Raw genomic sequence first — 24,129 nt, forward strand, 5'->3', positions numbered from 1 at the left:
TATAAACTAAGCTCTCCCCTGTTGCTGTGTTGCAGCAGCAGATCTCTTCCATTTTACTCTCCCCTTTGTTCTTATTTATTTTCTTACTACTTGAAATGAAAGAACGAGCAAAAGACGAGAAAGAAAAAAAAAAAATATATACGATATTTATGTTGAGCTCAGCTGCGTGTAAATCTAATTATTTTGAATGTGGCCAGGATAAAGACCCCCTGCACACACACACACACGAACATCCAATCTTTCATAATCACATTAGCTGCTCTATTCATCCATTCACATTCAGATTTTCTTAATGTGTCCTCATTACTAGAGGCCCACCCATGATTAAGCTGATTCTGAAAAACAGCCATGACTGCAGCATCAGCTTAGGAGAGGAGACCAGGATACACATTTACCACTCGCTAATATACAACATGATGGGTCAGTTACTAATTATATGTCAATTAGTAGCCAACAGACCTCAAATGACCATCACATTACCCTAATCTGCCTCACATCTCTATTGCTCTTTTCTCATTTCCTCTCTTCCTTCCCTTCCTACCTACAGACCCACATTATTATCATTACCACAGACCCCCCCCCCTCCAGTTGATATAGATGCACAGGCCATTAAATTTGCAGTGTATAGATTCATCACAATCTTGTCCCTTCATCTCATCTCATCCATCCCTCAGCACAGCCATTACGATACTTTAGTGGTTTAAAACAATCGCACATGTGCATGTGTGTGTGAATGAGTATTGGTGTCTGTATTTTTGGCTGTCCCCTCGTGTGTGTATGAGCGTGTGTGTCTGTGTGTCTCCACGAGCGTGTCACATCGATGAGACAAGCCCAGAGAAGCCAAAGCTCCCATCCAGCAGCCGAAGTTGTTCAGCCACATCTCTTCATTGCCCTGGACGTCCCATCTCAATCAACACAGGTCACAGGAGCAGCTCAGAGTCCTGTCCATCCTCTTCACCCTCATCCACTTTATTATTTCCTTGCTCCACTTTCTTCACCATCCCTGACTGACCCAGCTTCAAGTACTTACAAAATCTTATTCCTATAATCCCCCCAAACACACAGGGCTAGGTGGAGATCCAGTAAGAGAGAGACATAAACAACAGCGTGATATCATCATTTCTTATCTCTCTTCATTTTCCATTAGTGATAATCATGACAGAGCATAAAACGAACTTCAGGTACACCATTAACAATCAATAAAACTGTTTTTGGAGTGCAACTTGTTTTTGTATCTTAATGCATCCTGTCTGCATAAAGGTCTTGTCACTTAACTGGTGTAGTGTTTATGCTCTGGGTGCATTACAAGTAGTGCCCTTCATTTTCTCTTGTATGCAAGCAGCAATGCCCGCAGCTATGATGTTATCAGGTCTCAAACTGTTAGGAACAGTACACAAAGAAGCAGGCTGTTTGGCTTTACTCCCGTTTTCTGTTACATTTGCATAAATCGGTTGAAACTAAACCAGTGTGAAAACACACAGGGTCCTGTTTGCTCACACTGGGCTATGTATTACAGGGGTGCTTTAAAAAATGGCTCATTTGTCAATAGTAACCAGGCTGATGGCATTGGAAATAAAAAATGACAACACATATCAGGGTAAGCACAACATGCTTTCCCCCAACCTAACATTCACGTAGCTTGAAATGAGCGAGTGTAATACGGGAGCTGTGTCGCAGGCAAAAGCACAGACATTCATTGGCTGTTTTATTGTGTAAAGGTCAAAACCATTAATTAGAAGCAGCAGCTAGTTCTAATAAAGGGCCAATGTTGAGGCGGTTCTGCCACTCCGAGGCCAGGGCTGTGTGATGACAGTTATGGGGGATTTGGGGGCTGGGTGCAGGCCAGTTTGAGAGTAAGGGATGTAATTCAAGGCTAATAGGTGCTGTACGTCAGCTCTTATACCTCCCTGATGAGGAATTAAGGTTAGTCAAACAGGAGAGACCATGGACAAGGCAAGTCTGTATGGTGCACAAATGCATGAGGGGCATAGACACGCGTCAGTGCTCTTGAAAGCAGGTATACACACAGGTAAAATGTGTGTTGGCAACACACAGTTACTTGTTTGTTCCAGTATTGGTCTCTCTGGCTCCACAGTCTAATCATTTTAATATATGGCTGATGTAAACATATATTCTCTTACTCTCCTTCTCCCTGGGCTTTCTCTCTCTCTCTCGCTCTCTAAACTTATGCGTACAGCATGGTGTCTGTGCTGGGTGTCTGCCTGACCTGAGCAATCTGGCCTCACATTAGAGAAGCTGGTGTAATGAGCGGCTGTGCTCGGTATTAACTTACACATTCAGCACAAAGCACCTTCAGCTCGGTAAGTTTCAGGAGTGTGTCTGTGTATGGGTGTGTGTATGTGTGTGTGTGTGTGTGTGTGTGTGTGTGTGTGTGTGTGTGTGTGTGTGTGTGTGTGTGCAAACACGTAGGAAATACTGATATGATGATGCATGAAGACAGTTTTAAGCAAAACGAAGTCAAAGTCAGAGACAGCTAGACAGAGATACAGTGATGAATGGTCAGATTGAAAACAGAATTGGAGCATGAGACAGACAGAAAGGGGCAGAGTGTCTTGCTACTTTGCATGAGTATATTTGCCTTCGCGTCTGTAAACAGCTTGAAACAGCTTCTCCACTATGCTTCCACAGATCAGTCCTGTGAAGTAGCCAGTGGGACACAGATGCAGACATAGTTTGCGGCACATTATATGCAGGTTCACAGGGTTATGCAAGGTCTCCAGCTTTGAAAGGAAAAGTACTGCAACCAATTGCATCAGCATCTTAAACTTTAAGAGGAGCAGCTCCCATTCGACTGAGCAGATGGCAGGCGTTCTCACTGTCACCCACTCCCTGTTGTCACTCATTCCCTCTTTGCTTCCTCTTGTTTTGTCTTTTTGTGTGGAAGTAAAACAAAAAAGCTGCTCTAAAGATGAGACAAGCGTGAAAGGGGTGAGAAGTGATGAAGAAAATGATGAGAGTTGGTGTGACTGATGAAGACAAAGAGGGCGAGTCAGAGCTGGATAGAGAAGACAGCATGAAAGAAACCGATTAGATGCCACTGGCAAAAAAATAAATCTAAAAATGTGAAATTAATAAAAGAAAAGCAGGACTATGAAGGAACGAGGAGGAGGAGGAAGAAGAGGAGAGCATGAGGAAGGATCTCTGTATGTGTGCCAGAGCAGCAGAGGAAGCTTGTAAGACAGAGAGGGGATATCCTGCCTGACCGCCTCACCATTTCTGCTATGCCTGCTTACGTCCGCCAAGGCGCTAATGCGTGGGGTCCACAGGACACAGGGAAGAATAACAGACCATGACACACACTCACACAAGGGAACGCTCACAATCACACAATGACAAGGCTATTACTGTCCTGTTTACACACAAAATACTGAGATAGGGCAACCTGATACATTGAGTAGTGTGAGTCAAAAATGTATGCATGAATGAGAGAGGGAGTTCTTCCACAGTGACACCTCTTTAGGTGGCCTCACTCAGTGCTGATGATGCACAGCATGAGTCACCAGCTTAAGCATTGGGGCGATTTAGCCACTTAAATGCTATCCATGACAACACAGTGAGTGTATCAGTAATTCTAACTGCTGATTCCAGACGCACAAATGTTAATCCAACAGCAGCACCATTGTCTGCTCTAGGGCAAATGTCACACACTCATCATGAATCACACAGATCTAAGAGCTAAAACACCAAAACTTCCATCTAGAATTTCCCAATATGCAAAAAAAAACAAAAAACCAAACAAACAATTTTTATTTGTGTGTTTTAAAAGGCACTGCTCTTTACAGATGCTCCCTCACAGATTCCTGTGTTGACATTCTCAACACATTTCCCAGGGGTATCCCATAATGCCGTGCTGCAGAGGCTGGTTGCCTGGTTACAGCGTGGCGCTCATACAGCAGCGATGAATATCATCAGCGTGCGAGTGTGTTCCCTTGTGTAATTGTGCATCTACTGCTAGAAAAAGATGTCTGCTTGCTAAAGTTATATAAACAACGGCATGTGAATAAAAACTCAAATAATGAAAATATAATAATGAAAATGAATAATGAAAATTTTAAACACACACACACACATGCATATATATTATAATTTATATAAAATAATTTTCCTATAATTTCCTGTAATTTTCCTATACATACTATATATATATATATATATTTATACACATACTGTATATATGTATAGGAAAATTGCACTATACTGCATGTGCTCGTGTTCTGGCATGTGAATCTGTGCTTGATTTTCCATGGGTTATTAAATTGACAGATAGATGTCTCTGTGTGTTGTGTAGGTGTGTGTGGTCCCACAGAGACACAGAGAGGTTATCCACATGACTGACTCCATAACTTGACTCCCTAGATTGGGAGTCACCACAGAGGTCAGAAAGGATCCTGAGTGTGCACTCATTCACCCATTCCTCAGTGCACACTTTTCCCTCTTTTCCCTCCTTCTTCATCTCCTCATTCTGTCTTTGCCAGCCAGGTGGAAACTCTGGTTTAGGGTGTGAGATGAAAAAATAATAAATACATAAAATAAGGGGCTTCTGGGTTATGTGCATTCATATGTACATATAACACAACCACTTTCTAAGACTCACGCGATGTCGTCCCTAACTCATCTCTTGACTAAGTAAAGACATGACATTAAACCCTAAATAATGATTCCTGCCTCACTCTTGGTGGTGAGTGAGGACATAATCTAGTCATCTGTTCATCTTCCTAATGCTACCAAAACCATTCATCACTGTCCAACGCCAAATCGGCATAAGTCTCTGATTAGATTGGCCAAAGAGGATTATACAGTCTAAGAGTAGAGGCAGCATTGGATTAACAAAATGCTATTCACTACACTGTGAAAGAGCATTAAAAGGATGACAGATTTATAAACTTCAAGCTAATTATCAAGAATCTACTAGTGTAAAAGCATTATCAATTAGCAATTTCCTCTCTTTAATTCTGCAAAACGAGAAGAATGCGATGTCTTAAAAAAATCAAATAATAAATTCATATTATACAATTTAGTGTAATGGTGCAAGATTCAACTGGCCTTGGGGAAATATCACGAAATCTCTGCTCCAGATTGTGTTACCAAGTCAAAAAAAAACATACGTCAATTTATTTCAAAATAAAGTGAAAACTCACACCTGGAAACTTTTCTATCTGTAAATTTCTAATGATGTCACTGAATTTCTGAGGGTGTGTGCAGTTCTCAGACCAGATGTACATACAGACATTTGTAGGTGTCCGTACAGTGTGTGTGTACAGTGTGTGTGTGTGTGTGTGTGTGTGCGTGTGTGAGAGAGAGAGAGAGAGAGAGAGAGCGAGAGAGAGAGAGAGAGCGAGAGAGACAGCGTCCATAGGGAATATCAGGCAATACCCTCGCTGGGAGATGAAAAATGATACACAGACCACATCACATTTATCTTTTAAATGCCATCTGTGTACTGCCACACATGGATACATTAACGCACATACACACTCGAATACATTTCTCCAGAGAGCGACAAGGTCAGGAGGTCTGAGGTCTAATTGAAAGACCACATGGTTCTGCAGTTACTTTAAATGTTCAGGTCTTCACTGGGGTCTTGGATAGAGTATGTAAGAGCTGATTATGTTACCTCTGATTCAATTTCTGTGAATGTAAGCATTTGGAAAACATTCAATTTGAGGAAAACTACTCTTTTACCATGGTCACTAAGCACAACCGTAATCAAATCCCTTCACTTGGCCTTCAAAACATTTGACCAGCATTTAATCTGGTCGCACACATTTGCCATTTGCTCACATTTGCTTTTTCCTCCTTACACAAAACAAAAGTCAATCAACCTGCTGACCTCACGTTGCCTCCTCGTCACCTCTCACCCCTCTCACTCTTTCTCTCCTTCTCCCAAACCTTGCCTTCCTTCCTGTTTCCATTTCTTCCTCCCCTCCCTGAATTACAGTTATTACAGTGTCAACCCACCCTCCAAGTAAATGCAGCTTTAGAGGAGTCTAAGATATTTCAGTTCTGTTTTAATGCCTCCTAAGGACCAATTACAAGGTCGCAGTCAGAGTCCTTAGATAGCCAGAGCCTTTATAGAACAGGGCTGGTCCAGTTCCCATCCTAAGGCAAAGTTTCTTATATGATATTCAAAAAACAGCAACTTTATTATAAACATATAGAAACATTATGAACACTAATGGAGTTATATTTGCTTGTTAATGTTTTGATCCTATCTGCATTTTGTTCTTGTCCTGTTGAATTGTCCTTAAAATTAGGGACCGTGTGTTCAGTCTATATGGATGGGAACATGTTGTCAGTTTCATTGCAGAGCCAATGTACATAATTACACTGAGAAACTGTCCCAGTATTTTGTAAGTGCACCATATATTCTGTCCCATGTATGCAGTATTACAGGTTCATATATGTTCAGTATTAAAGCTTCATATATAGTAACTCTGGCCCTGTGATGGACTGGGGACCTGTCCAGGGTGGACCCCTGCATTTCACCCAAAGAGAGCTGGGATAGGCTCCAGCAGATCCCTGGGACCCTTAGTCCTAACCAGGGTCCCAGGGGGCTAAGGGGGTACAGATGATGGCTGGATGGATGGATGGATGGATGGATGGATGGATGGATGGATGGATGGATGGATGGATGGATGGATGGATGGATGGATGGATAGATATTGTGACTCTGGTCAGCACATTTCAAAGTAGGGAGGTGATCCACTCCTATCCCACTGACACTCCATCAAAAAGAATGATTCACTAAGCCACTGTTAAAGTCATATCTCTGAAAGCGTGTCCACATCTCTAGACCCAGACTGACCACAGAGATACATGACCATGGGGACTGAGCAAGCCATTACTCAAAAAGGAGAGAGTCACGTTGGGACTGTGGCTTTTTAGGTCAATAAAGCTGGAGAGGAAGAACTACAAGGGATAGTGAAGGCAGTAAAGCGTGAGGGGAGGATAGTTGTAAACTCCTCGGATGAAGCTAAGATCTATGTGCGAATGATATTTCCTGGCACAGTGTTGAGAAGAGCCCCATCTCATCCCATTACTGACCCACACTACCTGTCACCTTCCTTCATCTTAACACCCTGGGCCCATCCATCTTTTCCATCTGTTCACTGAGCCCCAGGCAGCTGCACAGACACACACACACTTTACACACACACACACAAACACAACTAAGCAACCTGACCTCAGACTTGGCTGCTGAGCCCTGATAAGTAGCCATGTGACAGACATAATGTTTGGATGCAGAATGGCTGGTTGTCCCTGAAACTTCACTGAGTCTATTCAGGTTCCACAATGAGACCCAAAGGGCGGCTGCTGGACTGACCTGTCTGACGCCATTTCTGACTGTGGCACAGGAAAATGCATCTGGTGGACAAAAAGCAGGCATCCATACCTGCCAAGGGGGCTCTTGGTTTCTTAGCACCCTGATGCAGGGCAGACAGAACCAGACTACAAGATGTGTTCACCAAAGGAGACAGAGAGAAAAGAAAAGGGATTTGTGTAACTCTGTGGCACCGTGATGGTGTGGGTTCATCTAACCTGGAGTTAGGTCATCGCAGCAGACTTCTATGGATCCTGAGGAGCAGTCGCTCAGTTCGTCCACTGAAAAATCCCCCTCCTGCACCTGCAGCCTGTCAACGCATCATGAAAAGGGGCATCGCACAATTATTACTGTACGTGCAACTCACTTCAGTAGCACTGATTACAACACAGTCATATTTATTTTCTTGAAAGAAAACCATACAAATAAAATTAATCACTGATGCACAAATAAGCACAATAATAATCATTATGGCAGAAATACAGGCTTATGACAAAATGTAAGTTTTTGTCTGGGTTTTTTCTCATTCTTTATCTTTAAAGGATAGATCTCCATGCACTCATTCAAAATAACTTTCCGTTTTGACTCAATATTCGTGGATTGATTCATTTTTAGTAAAACCCACACACCACTCAACAGCATCAATATCAGACATAGTAGCACTGCAAATTTTTACTCTCAAATTTAGATTCTGTCTTTTCTTGTTTCTATCCCACACCGTGAGAGGAGATATGTGTGTGTGTGTGAGAGAGAACAACAGTCTACTGAGTCAGCCCAGAGGCTGTTTGAGAGGACACGTAAACAATCAGCTCTGCTCCAGAAAATACCAAGGGTGTGCACGCATGCACACAAATGTATTACTCGAAGAGATATGAAGGAACGAGACTGTAATGGTTCAACAGGCCTCTGGGGCTGGTCTTAAATAGGAGTCAAAAGTGTGTGTGTGTGTGTGTGTGTGTGTGTGTGTGTGTGTGTGCGTGTGCGTGTGTGTGTATGTGTGTGTGTATGTGTGTGTGTGTGAGAGAGAGAGAGTAGTCATATGATAATGACAGGAAACTGAATCAAGCCTCCAGATGGGAAGTGTGGTTGTGTGTGTGTGTGTGTGTGTGTGTGTGTGTGTGTGTGTACTTGCATGGCTATGCATTGTGAAAACAAAGACAGGGGAGCAGGCCACTCACCTGTAACTGAAGGGAGCCACAGTAGCCATGTTGGCTCTGGGCGTGTGTGTCTCTGCGGATGGAGCCTCCTTGTCTAGGCCTCGATCCTGGATCTTGGATGTATCTGGCAAGGTAAATGAAATGGGCGGCATGGGCAGCGGACCCGGTGTGGAAGCTGGGCTGCTGTCCTCAGGAGTATCCATCTCCTCATCTGACTGGCTGGTGGAGTCACTGTGACCTCTGATGATGTCTTTGCAGCTCGTTTGAGCAAGAGAGGAACTGAGGTTACTATTGATCAACATGGTACACCGGGCTGGGTGGTTTTCTGGAGGTTCTTCTTCTCTTCCTGGTGTGGGTGCATTTGCGGCCGGGGATAAAGTATTGGAATTGTTGCCTGTCCTGAACTGAAGTGTTGGGCGTAGGTTGCTGGCTCCCCATGTTTGGTTATTATTAGCGAAGGCATTTCTGTTGCGATTGCCATCATGTGGAAATTGTGTTGGGGTGTGAGCCAGGGCAGGTTTTATCAGCTCCATTGTGTCTTTGGAGTGTGGTGGTGGTGGTACCCGGCGCTGGGTCAGCGGACTGTTGCAGGCAGAGCGAGACACCTGGGGGGCAGGCAGGGCTCCTATCCTCTGGAAGAACTGAGTTTTCAGACAAGCATCTCTCAGTAGGTCCTTGGAGGAAAGCCCCGGGATGCTGGAGCTCCGTGGGCAGAGGGAAGGAGAGTGTGTGGGGGTGTGTTTAGGAGGAGTTGAGACCCTGGGCAGGTCGCTAGCTCGACAGCGAGGATCTGCTTTGGGGGAGGAGGGCAGGAGGCTACGTGGAAGGGGGATACCTGATGAAGGAGGCCCCCGAGGGGCTGACTTCACATTGACTCCTCCGCTCATAACTGACCTAAATGGAGAAATGGAGGAAGAGAGCCATGAATAATGAGTCAAAGAGGTGGGTAACCCACTTTCAAGGCAAATCCACTGCAAAAATATGAACCTATAAAAGTTTGGTTATCCATTTAGAGGTTATTCTCACTGAATTAAAGTTCCATCAGACACCAATTCAATCAGGTAAAGTAGAATTTGTTGTTCTTAACACAGAAGTAAACATCGATGGTATCTGAACATCTGAATCAAGCACATATGACAAACTGAGTCATGGTAAACCACGAGTTGAGTTTATTTTCTGCGAGGCCTGGAGCGTCTCAATCAAATTTGCCAGCTGGGAGTACAAAACACAAAAACAACTTTTCACAAACATCTACAGCACACACTGGCCTTACACCGTTATATTTTCAAATAACGATATTCTGCATCTAATAAATCCAAGCACACTACCACGGACACACACACACACACACACACACACACACACTACTATACTACTACTATGATTATTATTTATCCTTAACTAAATCTCCTGTGCAGTTTTTATTAATCTAATTTATTCATCTGAAAATACAAACTCCATCTACACACAGGTTTACAATTATGCTGAACAATATTGTGGATGTTAAATTAATGATACTATCCAGCCTGAGAAAATGAATCTCATCATCTTGTGAAGAATTTAATTGAAGATTTTAATCACTGTGTCCTTTAACACATTGAACAAATGCAGCAGCAGCAGCAGCTCTGCTCTCACTTTAAACTCTCAGATAAACATGTATGTCCAGTATATACACATGTAAATGAGGTGATTTTGTTGTTCTTTCCTAGTTTCTTTACAGGACCTTGGCTTTGGATCAGCGCCATACAAATAGCTCCTATTATTATAATTATATGCACAGACTTAATGCCTAATCCCACTTGCCCTTTCTTAAGCAGCAGAGCATTTGCTGCCAGAACTCTTCTTGGGAAGCTGTCTTTACTAAAGCACAGCTATATCAAATTAAGCCTTCAAAATCACAAGGATAAAATCTCAGATTACTTGACAGTGCATCTAATGACAGGATTGTACACAGTGTAATGCAGTCCGCACGTTTATATAAATACACACACACACACACACGTACACATAATCATGTTTTTCAGAGTCACTGCAGTAAAAACAGCTCGACAGCTTAAATTTCAAAACATTTTCAAACATAACCTTTTTATTTTCTTATAAAGAAAAAGACAGAGTGTTGTGACATTTTCCCTTCACGTCCTTATAGTCGCATATTGAAAACGAAAAAATTGAGATTTTGGTATTTTTCCAAACACAGGTGCTCTCTCACAGTTTCCTGATGAAGACCTGAGCAGCGGCATATAGCAGCTGTGATGCAGAGGAAAGTAAACAGAGACAGACGTGATCATCCATCTTCCTTCACCCTCATTTCTCTCCCTAAATTCCTCCTCCTCAGTCCCATTACCCCATTTTCTGTTTCTCACTTTTTCTGTCACGCTTTCCCTCGGCAGGCCGAGTCACTAATGACCATTAGAATTTCTGTCTGTCTGATAAAATCCCTGCTTGGATTTTCAAGAGCACAGGCATTGTGTCTATCTGTGAGGATACTGGCTATTCTCTGGGGACATACAGGGGTCATACCAGAACCACTGCACCCCCCCATAAAGACATGCAGAGGCTCAGCTGCTGGTGGGGATGTCTATGTGTTTGTATTTGCAGAGAAAGAAATAAGAGCAAAAGAAGAAACACAGACATATTTCTAATGGCTAAAACCTGAAACTGTAACTGGATTAAAAATGGTCAAATCAGGTACATCTGATTCCCCCACAAATCAGAGATTTTTTTTTATAGCACAAGCTTGTTACATGTAAGGACATTTTATTTGGGTCATTCATGCAGGTTTTAAAAAAAATTATAATTCTGTATCTGTAAGTGTTTTGACATTAGACCAATGTGTTTTGGACACATTCACTGTGATATTTGTTGAATATATACAGAGTGTAGTCATTGATTTTATTACCTGATTAATCAGATGTTTGTAAAATATCATAAAATAGTGAAAAAGCCATTTGCCTTTAACTGCTATTTCTTTACACGACTGGTTTACAGATTTAAAACCACATATTTCCAATTCAGTGATAATACACTGAATAAAATGAACAATAACAGACAATTCATTTATAATTCATAACGTTACTCATGAAGTACTTGTGTTTTTATCATAAATGAATGAAACTACTGCTTAGGGAAATATGTGAGCACATGATAATATAGTGTCCAGTCCTTGTGTAATTCTGCAAGGCTGGTACTGGCCTCTGCTGGACACTGTGTGCAACTACACATGTAAGGACCTGGAGTCCCTTCATTCTGTTAATTATCTCTCCATATAACCAGAAGCAGCACTGCATGGACTGATTAAAACACCTTTAACCTCAGTCATCAAGGAGTATTAGGTGTATACTTTTTGGAAAAAGAGAAAAAGAAGGATAGCATGAGAGCTGGCAGCAGCTTTTATCTTCAGAAACATTTACACAATTTTAGCTGTTCTGTCCCATGACCCACTAAGACTGAACTGAGTTTCATTTTATTAAAAAAAACAAACAAACAAAAACACCACACACACCCTCACCCTTGTGATGAACACCATCTGACTCATCACAAAATCAGTAAAAGAGGTTCTAACACAGGCCTCTCTGTTTGTGAACTGAAGGACATTTAGTAGGAGCCTGTGCAAAAGGGCTGTCACACAAGGGTAGTGCAAAAATACTAAAATGTGCCATTAGATTTCTTTTTTTTTTTTTTTAGGTGAAAGTCACAGCAGAATAAAAAATAACCTCTGAAGCTGAGATCCCATATGAGTATCTTACCTTCCTCTACGCCTCCTTCAGTGTGCTGTTAGAACGATCAGGCAGAGCCGGCAGGAGGGAGGTCACACTTCTCCAACGTCTCAGGAACAATGGGCTGTTTTTTCCTGGATCACTGTTGCATCCACATTGCTAGCTTGCCATTGGTTCGCACCGCCTCACCATTCACCAAGACAGGAAGCTGGGACAAGCAAGAATGAAATTTTCAGCCAATCAGGGGGCCCCGTCCTGAGGTGACTCATTTTCAAAGTCACTTTCTTTGCTGAAATCAGACTTGTCATGTTTTGTCATTTCTCAAACACACACGTACGGATCCTGTTTCAACAATGACCTGAAGACTGTCTATGTTATCATGAGTCAGTAACACAGATGGAAACTTACTTGGAATACAGTGACCCACAATGACACACGTTCTGTCATCCTGACAAATGCCACAATCATAGAAAACCCCCACACCATATACTAACACATCACTGTGTTTTCCATGTGATGCGTCTCATTAACGGTTTCATTAACTGAGGACATCCACAGACAAAAGAAGACAAAAAACTAAGTGTTGGCATGAAGGTGTCAGGACTCTCAAGATTTCTAAAGAGGCAGTGTGAATCACTCACAAACTAGGAAAAACACACACACACATCCACTCCAGATATTCTCAGAGCAGATGCTAGTACAATAGTACAAACACAAGTATCCACACAACCTGAACAGGACAGAGTATACTCAGACTACCAACAGGATAAATATCACTTTGTGTGCAGAATTACGTTCTGTTCTGGTTCAACCTACGGGTCCTCACCACATTCTCATATATTCACACATTACAGTGTGTATACTATATGCATGCTGCACTGAGTCATAGAGCCCCTCTAATGCTGACTCAGGCCGATCACATCATTTCACCCCTGATCATAGGATACCTCACCTCTCCAATTCCCTCGTTCCCTATTGTCATCACACTTAGGCTCCAGCTTTCTTTCTGTTTGTGATATCAGGGCGAACATGCTCAGATCAAATTGGGAGCTATTTTATCTGTTCACAGAATCAGGAAGGAACATCAGGCTATTGTTGTTGGATTTGGACAAACAGCAAAACAAACAAGAAGCTACACATCAATAAACAGATGAAAGACTAACTGATGTGCAATAAATACAAGGACACACTCACCCTCTGCAAGCATCAGGATACAAAGCTTCAAGTGAGTTGGTCTCCAATCTGTATTCTGCTGACTGTGTCCCTGCCTTGGCTTCTGTCTACTTTTGCCAAGCAAGCCTCTGAGCTCTGAGCAATGTGTGTTTGTGTGTGTGTGTGTGTATGTCTTTCTGCCTGTCATACCATTTCTCTATCACGTCATGCCGCTCGGCTGCTGCCGCAGTACGCCTGCAGCCTGTCCCCGCCTCCCATGCCCCCCATATCTCCCTCTCTCTCCCTCTCTCTCCCTCTCTGTCTCTCTCACACACACAATAATGGACCTGTTGGCTGGGCTCCCTCCCTCTCCGAGGTGAAATACAAGCCCAGCTGAGGCAGAGACAGCCTGGTCCATTAACTGGATGAGTGTGTGTGTGTGTGTGTGTGTGTGTGTGTGTGTGTGTGTGTGTGTGTACTTGCACAAGGCTGCCTGTAGCCTATAGTGTGAGTAACACATGATAATTAAGCAGATGTATCCACAAATGTGAAAAGCCCAAACCCATCATCCAGCTTTCAAGATCTAATTGGTGGTCAGGAAAAGGAGGATGAAAAAAGACACACACTATGTTAATGATAGAGCTTCTGACGACAAATGAAAATGTGCATAAACACACACAATTACACCCAGGCATCTAATGTCTGTATCTCAGAGCACACGCCTGCAGGAACACTACACCCATCACTCGTCTAATTTATCTCACCCCTCTAAGAGAAAAAGATGAGAATAAGCCAGAAAGAAAAATAAGGGAAATACAAACGTGGAGAGAGGCTGGAGCATGTGCAGAATAAACCCCTCTACTGACAGTTTATTCAGAGATTAGTAATATACAGCCCACTGAACTCAACTTCCCCAGACTTCCCCATTAGCCCATCTCTATAAATGAAAGAATCTGGTCATTTTCTATATTGTGTTAGGGATTTATTCACAGGTTGTTGGCTGACAAAGAATATAGCAGAAAGAAACCTGGTTACTCTGTGATTTTGTGCCTCTCATCTCATATTTCTGCTGTGCTGGCTTACAGTTTGACACACAGACATAAGGGACAGCGGTGAATATTTAATGACGAATCACGAGGAATAAGATCAGACCCATAAAACATGCCCTCTAAGTGTACGTTCAGCAGCTTCAGGTTATTTTTCAGATGATTTCTACTGTGTGAATTCAATTAATCAATAGACTTAACTCTCTGTAAGTATCTCCACAGTCCTGAGCTTGCAGTAAAGTATAAAGCGCTCTCTGCATGATCACATATTGATCAGGTATTGACTGGCCATGCTAACACTTGACATTGTCTGCAGGTCTCAGCTGAGCAGATACATAAATAATAAAGCTGTGCCCAGTTGAACTGCAGCTGAACCGACCATGAAGAACTGATAACTGCGATTAGACCACATACATGTTCTTCCTCTTTTCTTATACTGTACACATGAACATGCAGTAACTAAGTATTTCATGCTGCAAATCACAATGACTTAACATTTCACCTCCGATTACTCACATTAATTCCAAGGCCTCTATTCTGTGTGTCCTGATCCCAGGAGTCAGTTGAAACATGTGAAACTCTGCACAGCAAACTCTCCAAAGCTCAACATTCACTCACATGATCTGCTGCTTTGTGTCAGTGGCTCATGAAATGGGAAGTAACTACTAACAAGGGATTATGGGTAGGACTGTGCAGTGTGTGTGTGTGTGTGTGTTTGAAGGGGTGGGGTGAGGGGGGCTAATGTCATAGATAATCTTCTGATGTCCCCCAAGGCATGTCCTGGCAGACGCTGTTGTGACAATAGGACACTTGTGTCGCTGCCACCCCAAGCGGCATCTGGACGGATCAGGGGGGTGGGGAGGTTAGGGTGCTGATATGTTGACTAGAACATGGGGCCTCAGATGAGTAGCTTCACTGAGATGAATAAAAAAAATACACTGATTGAGAACAACCATTAAAACACAGCAGGTTAATTCAGCTTAAAGGAGGTCACAACCACCACAGTGACGTGTTTAGTTAACAGTGTCTCTCTCTACAGGACGTTATACCCCATCATACACAAGGTACCAGTTTGGGATCCTACTCCCTAATGTCTACGGTCTACTAACAATATATCCTATCCAAATTAAATCCCAAAACTCTGGGGTCTGACATGAAAATGATTTATTGGTACAAGCACACTGAGAGTCACTGTACCTGAGTCAAATTCATATTTAGCAATAAATCTGATTCTGACTCTGATTCTTTATTATTTCTAATATTTATCTTCTGAGCTCCCAGTAAACTGCAGATGGTTCTGTAATGAAAGCAATCGTTATTTCCAGACTGTAATAAAATGTTTGGAATTCTTAATGCAGGTATAGTACAGAAAAGAGCCACTACTTAAAAATACAGTAGGATTCTTGTACTTGTGTTCAGTATCCACAGTGACCACACGATGGTAGCAGAGGTCAATCACTGTCCAATCTGCTTTCTTAGTCTCTATTATCAAGCCGCTCCACAGTCCATTTATATGAATGCCTTCTCATTCATAAAGCACATGTGAGTGACCTTTAACGGCTAATCCCTAAAGGTCATTTAAGGTTGTGGCAATAAAGTACAAGGCTGGAATTAGCATGAGATTCTTACCCACTGAACGTGCAAGAAGGAATGCATCTGATTTACCACTTGACTCTAAAATTGATTACCTGTTAAAGGTTAACATCGAGACAAAGGAAGAGTTAAAAATTGACTTGCTCATAATGCAGACTAGATCTGAACACATTAAAAATTAGAAAATAATTTGGATGCATTTAAATGTAATAATAATCATAATATGTGCTCTCATAATGGTAATAATGGAAGAAAATCAATGTCAAAAATCAATAATTCTAATGTCAGATTTGGATAAAACAGAGTGCAGGTCTGTTCATCTGCGTCAGGCAGGCAAAGTAACGAGGCTGCTCAATAAAGGGCTGGGGGCTTGAATTAAAAATAGGAAATTGCTTCCACAATGTGGAGTTTACCAAGTTAAGCAGGGCTGACTGCTTGTTGATTGGCCCGTAAACATCCGTTAAATGTCTCTTGCAGACTGAAGGTCAGGCTTCATGCATCGTTTCATGTGAAGTGCAGCCTGCAACCAAAGAGGGTTCCAACATAAGGCAGAGAAAATCTATAAAACACCAAACTTATTCCTACAGTACCATCCATCCATCATCCAGACCCCCTTAGTCCTAACCAGGGTCCCGGGGACCGGCTGGAGCCTATCCCAGCTCTATTTGGGTGAAAGGCAGGGGTCCACCCTGGACAGGTCCCCAGTCCATCACAGGGCCACACAGAGACAAACAACCTCACACACTCACACTCACTCCTATGGGCAATTTAGAGTCACCAATCAACCTGACATACATGTTTTTGGACTGTGGGAGGAAACCAGAGTACCTGGAGAAAACCCACACAAGCACAGGGAGAACATGCAGACTCCACACAGAAAGGCCCCTGATGGGTTTCAAACCAGGAACCTTCTTGCTGTGAGGCAACAGGGCTAACCACTAAAACACCGTGCCACCCCCCTACAGTACCATTTAATACAAAAGTTGGCACTAAGGTCTGAAACAAGAAGGAAGGGGAAGAAAAAAAACTCATGACACTACTTTTATTTTTGCTTTTCTGTGCTCATGAACTGGTTTGTCCTTGTTTTCAGTGTTTCCAGCCCTTATTTATCAGAGATATAACACAGCTTTGTGACCTAAGTTCCTCCTTCCTGATAACTAACCCCCCATTCTCTCTCTCTCTCTCTCTCTCTCTCTCTCTCTCTTTCTCTCTCTCTCAACCAGTCAGTCAGAAACTCCCCAGTTCCTCAACACAATAAGTTTGCAGGAGCAGCAACAACAGAAGCTCCTCCCTTTCATTACATCTGGAACAGCAGAACAGCTCGACACGTTCTAGCAGTTTATCAGACACTTTTTGCACCACTGGACTAACAGGATAAACCCATACCGTTGTGTTGGTGAAAGAAAGCACAACTCTTTCACCTAACTTTGCTCTGCTGTTTTCCTGAACACACCCCTGCTGCATTAACACTACTCCGATCTCCAGACTGCCCATCAGCACAACCAACTGCAGGTAAGTCCTGTTCATATATGACAGGCTGCTTAAGCTTCCAGTGTGCTGTTTGCATGACTTCCTACTCTTTCTGCCCATGTATGATGGAAATTTACCTTTGTTTAAGCTATGAAGCAGGTCAGGCCAGAGGAGGCGTGTTTTTGAACAGCTATCATGCACTAGGTGTCACATGCTAGTTTGAAGTGAGCAGTTAAACAATACAGCAACCTGCAAAACACCTTCCTGCTCTCTGCTTTAGAGAAGAAAGCGTAGAAATTGAAATAAATGAATCTTTGCCTAAATCACACAGATATCACACGTATTTCACGAATGGACTTCCTGATTAGAGCTAAGTTCACACTCCTCAGACTTCGTTTAAGGATTCCTGTACAGCTGTGTGTGTCCCCACATGTCTAAACCTGCAGAGCCACCATTAGCAGCATGTACCAGAGTTCATCTTCAAAATGGTGAAAATAATTGAACATATGTTCATATTATTCCTAGAGTGATAAAAGTTAAGTTGCTGGTCAGAGAAACACATGGATGTTTAACTGTAACACTGAGAGAGGACGTATTTAAAGACAAGTGAGTATAAACCTTGTTTTTGTCTCACTTCTCACAGCATTTCCCTCTGTGGTCAGACTGACACCTCTCAGTCCTGAACATCGTGTCCTAATGATCAGAACTAATCGGAGCAGCACATTTAAATACCCAACCTGCCTCCTCTCTTTGCTCAGACAAAATGTTTCATCATATTATTTCATCATATGATCTGCCTGATAGACGGCTCATGTTCAGGCTTTTACTTCTGCTCTTCATTGATTGTCTGCCATCCAAATCTGCCATACTCTGACATGAGCCCTGTGACTTAACACTTCATATTTTCATAGCAGGGCTGCACAAAATGATATTTTTCCATCCGATACAAAAACATTCTGGACATTTCTGCTTTTACTGGCACTCAGTCTTGTTTCCAGGACTATACAAGACACAGACTGCGAGACTGTTCAGTGGTGCCTGTGGGGCTGATTACTTGATATCCTAGCTACTTGCTTCATTGCTGTTTCCCCAAACTTGACTCAATTCTGTGGCTACGCTAATTGCTGGTTGATGAGGTGTGTCGTTTTGCTAAATGTCAGTAGAAACAACAAAGACAGACAGTGAGTGATTAAGTAAATACAACAAACTAAAGTTGCCTCTGCAGCAGAGCCTTTGTAGGGCATATGGGACTAACAATATTAAAAAATATACACAGACTGCACAATGCACCAATACTGGTTTCAGTGCGAGTCTGATATCTTCCCCTGGTGCTGTATATCCAATAGAGTGCACCAATTCAACTTAATGGTAACGTTATATTAACCACATGCTGGATGAGCAGGTGGTTAGTAAGAGGAGACATTAGTTTGGAGCTATTTTAAGATGAGTGACACAAACAGAAATAAATAAGAGATATTGGTATTTTTGTCCAGACAACAATGCTCAAAACATGCAAGAAAATCTACCAGTCAAGAGTTTAAGAGCAATTCATCAAGCACCTGTTGAACAAGCAGAACACAAACCTAAAGAAATGCTACGTCGTCTGCAGCCAACTCACCTGGTCCCCTGTTCAGTCATTACGGTAACAGTAGAAAACTGTTCTGAGCATAGAGAAAACAAACTTTAATTTTATGTAGGTAGTTGATGTCTGAATATGAATAAAATGAGCTAAATTCTTGTGGACTTGGAGACTGAGCAGCTCCTCAGCAGCAGCATCTGTGCAGCAGAGCAGAGAATGATGCTACAGAGTTTAACATTATGCACTCCTACATTTATCAGAATTCAGTTTTTGTTTATTTTGGAAATGAGCAACAATATCCTCTCAATTCATCACAGTACCAGTATTTGACGACAGAAAGGCACAGCACCCTACAGGAGCAGCCGGACACAGACCGCTCCACCCATTTTATTCAGTCTGACTCATGATTTAATGTCCCACAATGAGCTCATATTCATATTAGTACTATTCTGCTGTCAGTAGTAGAGAAGCTGTGTTTAATTTTGGGGTGTTGCATTTGTGGTAAAGAAAGAGGGGAATATAAAACCACACCTCATATACTATAATCTATATTCTGACTTTCCATATAAAGCAGGAAGTGTGTCCGGGGTAATAAGTTGTGGTCTAAGGTCCAGACTCCGACCACAAGAAAAAAGGAGCTAGGTAGAGTTGCAGCTTCCTCCTAAGTATATTTCTTTCCGTTTAAAATAAAGATAAAAGTCAAATCAAGAGTTCTGCAGAACTGAAGCAGAATGAGACAGACAGGGTGGTGTGAGTCTGGGGCAGAGAGGTGGGAGGGTTTACACAATCAGGAATGTGGGTGTGGATACATGAGAATGGACTGGGAGGGTCGTGCTGGGAAACACATTGGATAGAAACAGGAAAAATGCCAGAGTCTCTACGTCAAGCCAACTTTAAAACTCCCAGAAAGGATCCAGTTTTCAGCAGAGAGCAACTTTAATCTCCTGCTCTTTCACCAAGAAAAGAAATTCTTCAAGTTTTTTCCAATTTCTGACTTGCTGGTCTTATACTGAAACCACAGAGAACTGGCAGGAGTGAAATTACAGGATCTGAGCCTGGCTTTACGAAACCAAAATTACAAACAACCGAATATCAGGCCCTAAATGGGTCAGTTACCACACAGACTCTTGCTGATGTGTCATGGTCATGGAAAGGCTTAATTAATCATTTAATTAACTGCATGCCCTGGACAGGATATATATATATATATATATATATATATATATATGAAACATAATTCTCCATTAATGTTCTTATCATTATAGACAATGTCTAGAAAGAACAGAAAGTTGAAAAGCCATACATGTCAGGCTAATAACAGCATGTTTTCTTCTACATTAGCGAAGGATGCCACTTGGTGGAGGAAACAAATGTGGCCGCTGTCAGAAGACAGTTTACTTTGCAGAGGAGGTGCTATGTGATGGGCGGAGCTTCCACAAGTCCTGCTTCCTGTGCAGTGAGTAAAGTCTCTGATACTTCCTGCGATTGTCGGCGGTGCGGAAACTGTTGAATTTGTTGCCGGTCATTACAGCCGCAGATAATATTTATCCTAACAGACTTTTTAAATAAAACTTTATAGGTATAGATGGCAGGAGCAACAGCACAACAAGAGATAATATTAGGTGGAACCGTGCATGGCGGCTCTCATGATGATGCTTTTGCAATTCATGTGTTTTAATTTTGTTGTATTTCTACTCAAAATTTAAATATTCTCCTGGAGTCAATCTAAAATACTGATACATACCCCACAAAAACATCAGAGCCACTATAGTTAAACTGTTATTCAAACAAGAAAACTCCTAAGTAACCACATAAACAGAGGGAATTAGGGCAATTTTAAAACGAGACAGAAACTAATTTTGCCCTTATGAAGTAGGTTCATTGAGTTTTGAGTTATTTGTGTTCCTGTGTTGTAACTGAACATTCCTCTGATGGAATTTGGATGAAGACATGCAACTTCACTGAACAGATCCATAAAAGGAAACCATTAGAAGCTTATCTAACCATGCAACAGTGAGTGCTCAAAATCATGCGCAAAACAAACATATATGTGTGTGTCTCTGTGTGTGTGTGCATGTGAATGTGTCTGTTTGTGCAGTGGTTTGTGGTAAGAACTTGGACAGCACAACTGTTGCTGCTCATATGGATGAAATCTACTGCAAGGCATGCTATGGCAAGAAGTACGGGCCCAAAGGCTATGGTTATGGCCAAGGAGCAGGGACCCTCAGCATGGACAAGGGAGAGGCCCTGGGCATTACACATGAAGAGTGAGTAACACACCGAGACACACGCCTGCTTATATCCTTCTTTATCCCTTTATCCATGTTTTCGCTCTCTCTCTGTCCATCAGACCTGCTCCTCATCGTCCTACCAACAACCCAAACGCATCCAAGCTGGCTCAGAGGTTTGGAGGGTCAGACAAGTGCCCTCGCTGTGGCAAGGCAGTCTACGCTGCCGAGAAAGTGATTGGAGCTGGGAGTGTAAGGAAAAACACACACATGCACACTTGCATGCAAAAACAGACCCTTATTTTGAAATGGACTTCCTATCTATATACAGGCTTGGCATAAGATTGGATGTTTCACCTGTGCCACATGTGGGAAGAGCCTCGAGTCAACCACACTAGCTGACAAGGATGGAGAAATCTACTGCAAAGGTAAAACTGTTTCCACTCTCCCAAACAAGAACGAGTACATTCAACACAGATTTGACCTGTTCCTGTCACATACACTAGACCTGCTATAAAATAACAAATTGTTGGCTTTCAGCTAAACGGTTGTGCAAGTTAGGATTTATTTTCTAAATATGGTCTTGTACATTTATATAATTAGTGATGTATCATGAAATGACATAACATCCCAGTGTGACCTGCACATCCTAAACTGGGAAATGTTGGATGTAAAACAAATTTAAAGCCTTAAGCAGAATTAATTTTGTTAATAAAAACTTTGAGTATTTGTTGTTAAAACACCTGTAACCATGGAGACTAGACACAACAAATATGACAACAGACCTCAAAAGTCTTATTATAATAAAAATGTATAAAAACAGACTAAATTGAAATTTCAGCTAAAATATCTTTAAATAAATTAGTCTAAAACTAATAAAAATGAGCTTTGATTTATAATTTTTATTAAAATACTAAAATTTAAATGAAAGCAGGGGCCAAAATCAAGACCATCCATCCATCATCTATACCCACTTATTCCTAAATAGGGTCCCGGGGATCTGCCGGAGACCATCCCAGCTCTCTTTGGGTTAAAGGCCAAACTTCAGACCATGGCAAGAAAATGAAGTTTGTTTTGTTTGTGGTCTGTGAGTTGTAATAAACAAGATGCAGCAGAGGGCCCACTAACAGAAAAATACCAAGTACACAACAATAAAAGAGTCAGGAAATAAAAAATATGGATCTCAGAGACAACACAGATTAGTCACAGCAGGAAAGGTGGAGTTAATAATATAAAAGATGAATAAATTACATTTAGAAGACTATGGTTGCTCTGATATTATGACATAAATTAGATTAATGGTGAAATTATTTACATTTGGCTCTCCAGCTTTAACTAAATGTTGTATCACCTTGTCCAGGTCACTGAGGCTCTTACCCTCATTCTGACTGTGACCACACACCTGGGCAACAAAACAAAATATCACCTTTTTCACCCGTTGTGGTGACTTTCTTCAAATGTCTTCATGTTCCCACATACATGCTACTGTGACAAGCTCTCTCTCAAACGCAAACCCACCTTTAAATCCAGTATTTCCGCAGGCTGCTCCTCTGGTGGACAGTCTAAGCATCTTCACAAAAGCGACTCTGCGCTGCACATTAACGGTGTTAGGACCATGAACCATATGTGCTTTGTAAAAACAACCAGTTTGTCTTCATTGTTTAACACTTTTATGTTGTAAAGCCGAAAAGTTTCGTTTGAAAACCCTTAAGAGAAACTAGACCTTTGGCTTTCCTGTGGGACTTGCGGGGCTCCGGCCACAGGGGGCACTGGTGAGCCGAGTAGGGTGCGTGGTGGACTAGGTCTACATGAGGCGAGGAAAACCCACCTGGACAAAGTTCGGTTTTCTGCTTCGGTTTTTGCAAGAGGACACATTTTGACGCTAGTGTCGCAGATTAACTGATGAAGGTTTTGCAAACGCAGCACATGTCACCATGAAGCGCAACCGCTTCACGGCGCTTTCCCACCGGCCATTGCGGTACTCTTTTATAAACACGCCCTCAACAGAAATCAGTAGGTGATTGGCCGCTTCAGATGACGTAGCAGGTGACATATAAATGACGTAGTGAAGGTAAAACGAGAGAAATGTGGATGTGACTAAGGTGTTGGAGATGTAGGTAATCACTGTAATGAATGATATTGTGAGGGCCCATCTGAGATGATGATGATGATGATATTTATTTATTACAATGCTTTTCTTTTTTCCTCCAGCGTGTTATGGCAAAAACTTTGGTCCCAAGGGATTTGGGTACGGCCTGGGCGCTGGGGCGCTGGCGCACACCCAGTAGAGCCAACTGGGATTTTCCGTTTCCAGAATACTGCACTACTGCCTTCCTCCTGCAGAGGGCAGACTGCTGCCAGTAAACATGCATCTGACCGTCGCTTGCTTGACAAACAGCTGCAATAGAAACCACAGAGTTAAAAAATAAGGATAAAAGCACTTTGGTCTGGTCTAGGCCAGTGGTGTTTACCCCACACTTACCTAATGTCAAACTGCATTTGTGACTTGCACTAGACCCATATCTGCTCTAACAGTTTATTTCAAGTCATTGTCTTAGTGTAAGGCTGTTTTTCTGTCCGCAAGTGAAATCTCAGTATCAGAAAACACCAGTCCATGTAACATGGTAAATGATGCCTGTTTGTATGTTATGCTTTCCAAACAGCACGATAATAAACACGTTGGAAACATGACGACGGCCAGTTGTTTCCTAATTGGTGCAAAAAGGAACATGAGCTGGGCGTAAATGGTGTTTATCCTCCTCTGTCTGTCCCTGTGTCTGTCTGTCTGTCTTGAGGGAAGTTAAATATGTTCTGTGTTTCAAGAAATGACACATGCTCATTTCATC

General features: G+C 42.1%; 2 protein-coding genes across 7 annotated transcripts in view; one reads left to right on the forward strand and one right to left on the reverse strand.

Annotated features, from left to right (window-relative positions):
* The window catches only part of nav1a (neuron navigator 1a), a 73,580-nt gene extending 58,526 nt beyond the window's left edge, over nucleotides 1-15,054 (reverse strand). For 5 of the 6 annotated variants that reach the window (XM_026332337.1, XM_026332336.1, XM_026332335.1 and 2 more), the window contains exons 1-4: nucleotides 14,930-15,054; nucleotides 12,246-12,423; nucleotides 8,521-9,393; nucleotides 7,561-7,652 (exon numbers count right to left, since the gene is read on the reverse strand). In XM_026332337.1, the coding sequence (XP_026188122.1) occupies nucleotides 7,561-7,652; nucleotides 8,521-9,386 (958 nt within the window). In that variant the 5' untranslated portion in view covers nucleotides 9,387-9,393; nucleotides 12,246-12,423; nucleotides 14,930-15,054. Of the gene's footprint in view, nucleotides 1-7,560; nucleotides 7,653-8,520; nucleotides 9,394-12,245; nucleotides 12,424-13,409; nucleotides 13,463-14,929 lie in introns of those variants that run through there. The other variant, XM_026332333.1, reaches the window with a different exon arrangement.
* A 2,181-nt stretch (nucleotides 15,055-17,235) lies between these two features.
* Nucleotides 17,236-23,974, forward strand: LOC113145549 (cysteine and glycine-rich protein 1-like). The gene is made up of 6 exons (XM_026332396.2): nucleotides 17,236-17,518; nucleotides 20,397-20,511; nucleotides 21,154-21,322; nucleotides 21,406-21,535; nucleotides 21,615-21,711; nucleotides 23,495-23,974. The coding sequence occupies exons 2-6, from the start codon at nucleotides 20,403-20,405 to the stop codon at nucleotides 23,569-23,571; spliced, it is 582 nt and encodes a 193-aa protein (XP_026188181.1). The 5' UTR covers nucleotides 17,236-17,518; nucleotides 20,397-20,402; the 3' UTR covers nucleotides 23,572-23,974.
* Nucleotides 23,975-24,129: the final 155 nt, after the last annotated feature.

This window comes from Mastacembelus armatus, chromosome 7, assembly GCF_900324485.2.
Source record: "Mastacembelus armatus chromosome 7, fMasArm1.2, whole genome shotgun sequence".
In the NCBI taxonomy this organism is placed as follows: domain Eukaryota; kingdom Metazoa; phylum Chordata; class Actinopteri; order Synbranchiformes; family Mastacembelidae; genus Mastacembelus; species Mastacembelus armatus.